Source organism: Anopheles cruzii, chromosome 2 (genome assembly GCF_943734635.1).
Source record: "Anopheles cruzii chromosome 2, idAnoCruzAS_RS32_06, whole genome shotgun sequence".
Classification (NCBI taxonomy): Eukaryota; Metazoa; Arthropoda; class Insecta; order Diptera; family Culicidae; genus Anopheles; species Anopheles cruzii.
In genome coordinates this window covers 35430755-35439472 of record NC_069144.1, presented here as the reverse complement: position 1 = coordinate 35439472, position 8718 = coordinate 35430755, and the positions used below count along the sequence as shown (strand labels likewise).

Here is an 8718-nt window from a genome sequence, read left to right as displayed (position 1 = left end):
CATCCAAAAATTGATTTAAAAAAACCGTGAAGCACTGGAGCACGGAAACCACTAAAAACAGAGTGTAAAGGTTCGTAAAAAAGGGGCACTTTGCCTAACTCTTGTTCAACGCACGTTAGGCACGTGTTACAACCGCGCCCCTTTTTCAAACGACCTTTAAGACATAATTTACGACACAATCAAACGCCGATGACCGACGGTGGTGTTATTTGAGAGCTTTTCAATCGACATAAGATACAACAACAGTCATTAGGATATGTTCTAAGAGCACTTTAATGCACAATGCTGTGGAAAAAATAACGGTTCTCAACCCAACGAAAACTCATTTTCCACTCCATCACATTAATCATGTCAAATGGATACATATTCGATTCAGAAAGGACTAAATCAATTGACCTTATAAACGGGCGGTAAACTGTTTGGACAGCTTCGATAAAGCCATTCAAGTTGTTACTTAATTATATTTTCCATTTTAGTCTGGTTCGTAAACACATAAACATGTACATGTATACGTCAGAAAAGATACCAATTGATTATTCAAAAACTAAGAAAAATGTATGAATGTCGCTTTAGAGGATCGTATGCAAACTATTTGTGAACGGCCTTTACGGCCGTTAACGGTTTTGCGGTCAAATAGATGTGCTGTCAAAGTCTTTTGCGTAGGACCCGATTAATCAACTCAGCGTAGACGTGTGATTACTTATCGAATATCATCATAGTTATGGTAACTAAAACAATTTCAATTTACCTATGAGCCCCACACTAAATTAATATTCCAATATGAGCAAAATTAACCACCCAATTGATGTAAGTTCCGCCTACAACTGAGAACGCCTTAAATAAAACTAACAATTTTACATTGTGGCACGTAGTACCACATGGCACGGTGATTGTTTTTATTAAGGTCGTTATCGACAGTTTAAGAAGAAGCGAAACTCAAATGTAGAACTTCATGAAAAGAAAATTGAGTTGGATTATTCCATTATCCCATCGAAGAGTAAAACAGAAAAGATCTGTAAGCCCCGGTGCTAGAACTGTTCAACTCGATTGAGAATGGAGAATCAAACTCGATGGTGCTAATGGATTGAGGAAGTGGGATATTTTTTCGTAATTTAAAAGATGTTACTTTTATAGAATACATTTTACCAGGTTCGTCAATCTAGTCAAAATAACAAAGAGTTATACCAGTACCCAAGTGGCTGGACTGTAATTCAGATCGGAATGGTTCTAAATTGGATAATTAACATTAACGTCCTTTCCCTTTACGGTGCTTATTTTCAAACTGTAACTTTGTTTGTAGTTTGGATTCGGAGCTCATTGCGTGATTACATGGCCGATGTTCCGGCAAAAGAATGGCCCACCAATGAACCACGAACCTGTAGATAGGACCGTTGATGGGATGGTTGATGATTTTATTCCTTACAAGTTTCGGCTTCTCCCGTCCCGTGCTAGGATTGTAAGAGTTTCTTCCATCATTGGAATGGGAGAAATAATATCTGTTAACATGTATTGATTGATGGTCGTCTGTTTCACGGGTTTGAGGCTTATGATTCTTAGTGTGAGAAAAGGTAACGAAATGGTTACAGAACAGTTGTGTGAACACACCGGATGACTGCAATTATACTGCTACCGACGTCGTTGGCCAGCGTCGTAAATGGTTTCTTTCGTTTCTCAGTTCAGCAATGATCGACATAACGGTAATTCAGAGAGTTGCAAGCCTTTTATTGTACAGATCAAATGAAGCAAACGACGTTATTTACAACATTGTTTGAGTGAATAAACTTAGCCACTATAGGACATTCATGGTTACATACAATATGCTTCGATTTATAATTGAAACTCATAGAACTAGACTTTTCCCGGCCAAACTGACTTAATGATATTCAGAATAATTCTGACTGTATTACAAGCAAACTAGAATGTTCAATGGGTTAATAAAAAAGTGTTCCTCACATATATTCGCATGTTCTTCATTTGACTATATTACATTATACACCGACACGACAATTTCTGGCCCTGGCAAACCTGGAGCGATGGGTGTGCTTTTTGAAACAAATAAAAAAAACTTTTTTTTTTGTTTTTGTTGATTAAGCATTTTGTTTTCCGCGTGATTCACAAGTTTACGGTTTCGGAGTAGCGATGGCCAAAGGATGTTTGTATCTCCGTGGCTTGTTTGCAACGCTATTGACCGCGCTTCGATCAAACTGATTTATTGTATGCGAAAAAAACAGCTAAAAAACAACGAAATGAAAATTATACTGTAAACATGATTTAATTTTTAACTAAAACTCAAAGCTTGCAAAATTCAGCTAAAGCTCAATTATGTATAGTTTGCATATGTTAGAAAAAAAGATTAGTAAAACCTTATTTGACGTGTAAACTTAATGTTAATGACCTATTTGAAAACAATTCGGCTGAATGAATTCGACTATTGATTTTGTTGGATTGGACGATTGGAAAAACATTTCTCGGAATGTCGAAGCCAATCAGCATCCAAGTATCCTTCCTCATTACGATCACTATTGATTTTAAACTAGTTAGCAGACGTTGACTTTCGGCTCTTAAAATTAGATACTCTAATTTTAATGTCGGTACCTCAGTCGTTCATAAAGAAAACCGATAGACTCCTGTCAATAATGATGCTTAACCACGTTAGGCACGTTTGGAAAAACTAAAAACTTTTACCATTATGGTTCATGCATGTTCAAGCAACCAATCCTGAATAAAGAAAATCGTGTAGAGGTCTACGGTTCAACAGGTGAGATGGGAACAATCTTTATCTGCCGTTCCTACCTGTTAGCTTTTCTGACCTTCGATGTGTTGTGTTAAATTATCCGACCCTTCCGACCAAAATAATTACGAAAGTTACAATTATTTAGCAAAGGCCTAGTGATTGCTTGTAACAGCTGTTGTGCCAATGTGTGTCCTTTTTTGTATTATCCTAGAAAAAAAAAATGTACGACTAAACTCTGGCAAACCAACGAACCACTTATTATTTACCCATTAACATTACAACACGCAACTTTAATAATTATAAGGATTGATGTTATTTTGTTTCTTATCGCTCAAGGCGTGACATTTGCTGAAAATGGTTAATTTTGATTGTAATGCTTTTCGATTTGCCCACTTGACGACAAGCTCACTTTGCTTTGAGAAAGGTCGTCGAAATAAGCACGGACCCGTACTTGTGAAAATTCTAATTGGCAGCCAGAATGACAATATCATGAATGACGTTTTGTAGAATTCTATTTTGAAAAACCTGATATTGTAGAGTGGTGTAAAGTGTTTTCTAAAGACGGGCAGCTGTGCCTAAATACAATTGAAAAACGATGAAATATCGGAAAAGCGAATGATTTGATTAAAAAATAATGCAAGTAACATCGTAAAGTATGGGTTTCTGTTCATACGTATAAAAACAGGTTTGTTCTTTTTATCTACTAAAATTGCTACTGTTAGATGGCCTTTGTTACTAGGCTTCATTACCTTACCTACACACATTTTGATCTCCTTTTCTCACGCTAATTACATTCTATTATTTGAAATTATCTGCAGAAATGTCCTGTGGGAAAGTGAAAAAACAATATTAATAAATTGCAAAAAAATAGGGGGAAAAATCTAAAAATCTTTTTGTTAACCCTACACAACGAAGGTAGTAAACATTAATAGGGATAACAATTTAAATTTGGTTAATTCATACAAAGCAACCCCAATAATAGTCGCTTGCGTTCATTGATGTTCTACTCTGATGAAATCATCAAGTGAAAGTGAATTGCATATAAAATAAAAACAAATAAGTAACTATTGTTGAATAGGAATTTTGCCCAATGTCTTGTTAAATAAAAAAATATCGTTTCAAACCTGGAAAGAATGATAACTTCTTAAATAACCTAACACACATTATTTCAAAGCTTTTCCAAAGGCAAGTTTTGCCTTTCAATACATTCTACAATAATTCTACAATTAAACAGTTCAGCTATTGATTTCAAATTGGCCCCTGTTTATTAAGCAAGTAAATGAACTCTTGTAGTTTCAATATCCAACATCCAAGTTATCGCCATCCAAATGTCCCATTGGTTTTTAATCTTAAAATCGATTAAACATTATTGCATTCACTCAAAGACGTTATGGGGATATTTTTTAATTGAATAAAGGATTAGGGTTAACAACTTCATAACGAAAATAAATCAGAATGGAAAGGATAAAACTTTGATTTGATGCTTACCTAGTCCGCAATTGCACATCAGAGCTTTGGGACTCGTCGTTGTGATGTCGGCAAGTGAAAATTAATCTGAAAAACTATCACTCCAATAGGTGGACGTCAGAGGAGCTACGCACTTGAATAAGTCCCTCCCGCTGCTGGCCGGTGCCGGATCCGGTTTCTTCTTCTTGTCGGGGCTGACGGACGTGAATTGCGGATTGATGGGTCGACTATCCGGCTCTGACCTCCGGTACAATTCCTTATGTTGCTGGCGCTGGTCGCGTTCCCTCCGTTTCTCTTCCTGTTTCCGATCCGCTTTCTTATGCCGCTCCATGTGGTTCATTAGCGTTTGCTGCTTCTTGAACCACAGCGTGCATCGCTCACAGTTGAACACGTCTCCGGGATGTGACTTAAGGTGCTGCTTCAGTGCAAGTTGACTCGGTAACACATCATCACACTTAGGGCAGGGATGTTCTCCGCGCCTTCGACGCGCTTTCACGATTTCTTCCTCCTCCGACTCAGAGCTTGAATCGACGGGGGCCTTGATGTACACCACGTTGGACAGTGTGGACGTTTTGGGATTTTTGGGTGGCCTACCAGGACCACGCTTTATTACGGGCGTAGTAACTACCACCGGAGAAATCACCATGTTCTTCGGTTTTCGTCCCGGTCGACCTCTTCTGCCTGGTGTTTTGTACTGCGCCGGTTTTCGGCCACGCTTTTTCGGCGTACGTTTACGCTTGTTTGGGGGCGAAAAACTGTCATCGGAAGTAACCGGCTCTGATTCCACCTCCGACTGGGACACTTTGTACTCATCGTCATCGATGGGCTCGTCCTCGTTGTCCGATTCGGACATGGGACAGTTGACGACTATGACACCCGTTGGCCGAGTTTTGTTGGCGCTCCGTTTGAGGTTTTTCCGCAGTTCCTTGTCAGATGCTTCGCACCGAGCCTTGAACTCGTTAACGATCCGCACCTGGCCCAGGCAACGTTCGCATATTTTGTGCGGCAAATGATCCCTCTCGGTGATGCGAATGGTGGTGCATACCTTCATGATTATATCACTGATACGCACCGGTCCTTCCAGTTGGAAGATATCCGACAGGTTTTCCGAGCCCATGCAAACACGGCACAGATCTAACTCAACCTTAGTCCGTTCCTTGCGCGGTGCCGCACTAGGCGCTTCAGCTTGTAGCTCCTCCGTAACGTCCTCTTCTTCAATTAACTCCTCGAGTAGCACTGCATCTGCATCATCGTCCTTGTGCTCGGCAGGTTGGTCTTCTTCCGGCTGTTCATCTTTCATTGCTTCGTCATCATCGGGAGCATCGGCTGATTCTTCCGCTGGTTTGATACTTTCCTCCCCGTCATCGTCGTGTTCCAGCAACGTTTCCACTGTGTTTGGTTCAAGAACTTCAGTCGAATCTTCTGCCGCTTCGGTCGCTTCTTGTTCTTCTTTTTCACTGATCTCTCGCGCGTCGCGTTCACTTTCCTCGTGGGCCATCTCATCACTCGCCGGTTCGCCGCTTTTCGCGCCTTCCACTGCATTACGGTCTTGTTCCGGTTTAGTTGCCGTCACGGTGCCATTCGAATTGTTGTGCATGGTGAACGAATAAACTGTGTTTTCAACTGCTACACATCAACAGCACTAGGGCATAACCAAACACAGGGAAAGAAAAACACTTGCTTTGTGTAGCGGTCCACCCTGCGATACCCAGCTTATTTCGTCACTCAAATTGCAACACAGCACTGCTAGAATATTTCGCCTGTAAAATGGTTTTGGATAAAACGATGCTGCTACAGTTTCTATTGATAGAAACGAGAAAAAATTACTGCGCGTAACGACAACAATCCCTCGCTAATGTCTTGTCGCCGTCGCCGCCATATTGTAACGAACGAAGCGTCAAAACGAAGCGAGACCAGTGCTGCCAAACAAGGCCAGTGCTGCCAAACGAACAGAAAAGCGGGCATGCGCTTAATCGCTTGAAAAGTTTCAATATCTACCTGGTCAAGAAATATTTCACAACGCTCTCTCTGTTCGATAAAATAAACTAAAACTAAAATCGTAGAAAAAAAAGGTGATGCTTTCTGCGGTTCATGAAAATTTAATGAAATTTGAGAGTACCTCAAAAAATAAGATTAAAATTACTTCCTGTTGAGCACAGTCGTTCACAGATATGACACGTTGACAATTTTAAATTATTAAGCTGTCGCTCAATCTGTTTAGTTAAACATAGCCTGGAAAATGAAATTAATATTAGTCCAGCTTTCTTTCCGGTTCATTTGTTACATTTTCATGAAAACAAAGTGTAATTAACTCCGCGAGTCGTTCGTGAGCGCTGTGGTATTGAGATATTGTTTGAGAGGTTCCCAACCCCGCACGGAACGAAATTTATCCGACTTCTGTAATCGGCTTTAGGAAATTGCAGCGAGAATTTGGCTATTCAACTACGCCACGCCTCATAGCGTCTTCAAAGCATAAAGGCTGCATAACGACACATCGTGAATTATCTGGAAACCAAAACTTCTTGCCTACTTAAACTTTGGGAATAGTTTTTTAACTTTTTTATTTACTTTTGTTATTTTTATTGAAGTACTAGCATAGTTTACAAATCGGTAATATGTGCTATGTTTTTCATTGTAAACTATGTAAGTACTTTTCCATTTTTGCGCAAGGTGTCGGTACTAAAATACGCAAAATATGTTGTACCAAAGTATACGTTTTGCCTGCGTCCTGGTCATGAAAGATGTTGTCACTGTGTGCCTTTGTTTAAGCTAAGCAATTTCAACGCGATTTTAAAGGCACGTGGAACGCATAGTGATTGGAAAATAAGGCCAATTGGAGTTTTACAGAAGATGCTATCTTTCCGACTACCATTCCCCTACGAAACGATACAAAAACGTCGTCCGATGTACAACCTTAACTGTGCCACGGTTACTAAAAGATCAGTAATAAATTACTTCAAAGAGATTTACAATTTGATTCGATTTGCTTACTACGTTACGCCATCGCTAAGCGCTCGTTATCCTTTATCAAAGGACACAAGTAAACATGCGGGACAAAACAAAAGCCTTCACTTTTAACGTGAACTTTTGAAGGTGACTTCCGGTGAATCCTCCAAAAGCTGTGCCTTTCCAAAATTTGTGCGAAATTCATTTAAAGTTATTTGATTTGCATCTAAATGATCTCTTCGGCGGCATGATTTTCTCATTAGCAGGCTGTTAAGTTCGCAGTTAATTCGACTAAATATCTTATCGTAACGAAACAATTATATTTTCCACATCAATATTTGCAAACTAATGAACCAATGAAACCGACAGAAACTGATATTCCACTGATTTCTTATTCAATTGCATATTCATCTTTTTTAAGCGCACTAATAAAGTGATTTATTGACTTACAGTTGACAATGGGAAATCAATGGCGAGCCGAAGTATTGCTCCAATCAATTTTGTTGTTAAATTCATGAGAAAGTTACCAAGCTACAAAGTAATTTACGTGAGCGACATAAAGTATTTTGTCCTCTAGAATGAAGGAAAAATACTACAGAGCCCAATTAGGCGACCTCGCAATAGACTTTAACTTTGAATGTAGTGTTTGATGTTCGCCAACAAACTCAAAGAAGTTAAATCACTTGCTGGAAGTTATTCATGTTTGCCGGAAGTAATTGACGCAACAGCCACGGGATGTGTGCGACTCGCGTCATGGCCGAAGTTGTTCAGAGTTCAGAAATTATACACAAAACTACTCAAATCCTGGCAACAGGCATTAATGAATTTGTACACTTGGTTGTTTTGAAACCACTGTGCAAAACTTTGTGCAATGCAATCAGTAGTTGTCCTCTGCGGTGGATATGGGGAAGTATATGCGAAAGTAAAGACCAGAAACTAAGCTTCGATCAGTGAGAATTTTGAATGATGCCACAAGAGTAGACCACAACTAGACATCAACTTTGTAGGTCTAGTAAACAGACACTGATTTTGTGTGCTGCTAGTTATAACACTTGTTTATGGCTACAATTGCAATAACATATTTTGGTTCATGTTGAATTTGTACTCTTCAAGTTAAAACCCACATTTTTTTAAATATTTTTTTAATGTTCTACCTGTATGACCCTTCTTTTTTCAGCAGCTATTTTCCTAGTGACGTTTCTTTACTAAATGCCATTAAACGTGCATTCGACATTTGCATAAAGCTTTACGTACCTTGTCTGCTTTAAAGCAATTTTCATCACATAAGAAGGTTCCGCCCTGTAAGAAAGTTTGTCGAAGCAAAATATTTTTGATGGGATTAATGAATGAAAAGAGTTCCCAGCAAGTCACATCCAAACCACTTAGATCATAGAAACAGCAGTTCTAAACGTCCAACACCGGTTGCACGAGGAGATGTTGTACAATATTTGAAGCGTGTCGAAATGGGATTGGAGTAGACGAGACGTTTAACACTTAACATGACAAAAGTAGTAGAAGTTTTGGTTGTTGCATAGCTGGTCTCCATGCTGCAGACTTTTCAAGTAGTGTTT

At 39.2% G+C, this 8718-nt stretch overlaps 1 protein-coding gene across 1 annotated transcript; it reads right to left on the bottom strand.

Moving 5' to 3' along the window:
* Window positions 1–1724: 1724 nt before the first annotated feature.
* On the bottom strand, window positions 1725–5798 carry LOC128278956 (uncharacterized). Its single transcript, XM_053017677.1, has 2 exons — window positions 4223–5798; window positions 1725–3559 (listed from the first exon to the last, which is right to left on the bottom strand). The coding sequence occupies exon 1, from the start codon at window positions 5796–5798 to the stop codon at window positions 4284–4286; it is 1515 nt and encodes a 504-aa protein (XP_052873637.1). The 3' UTR covers window positions 1725–3559; window positions 4223–4283.
* Window positions 5799–8718: the final 2920 nt, after the last annotated feature.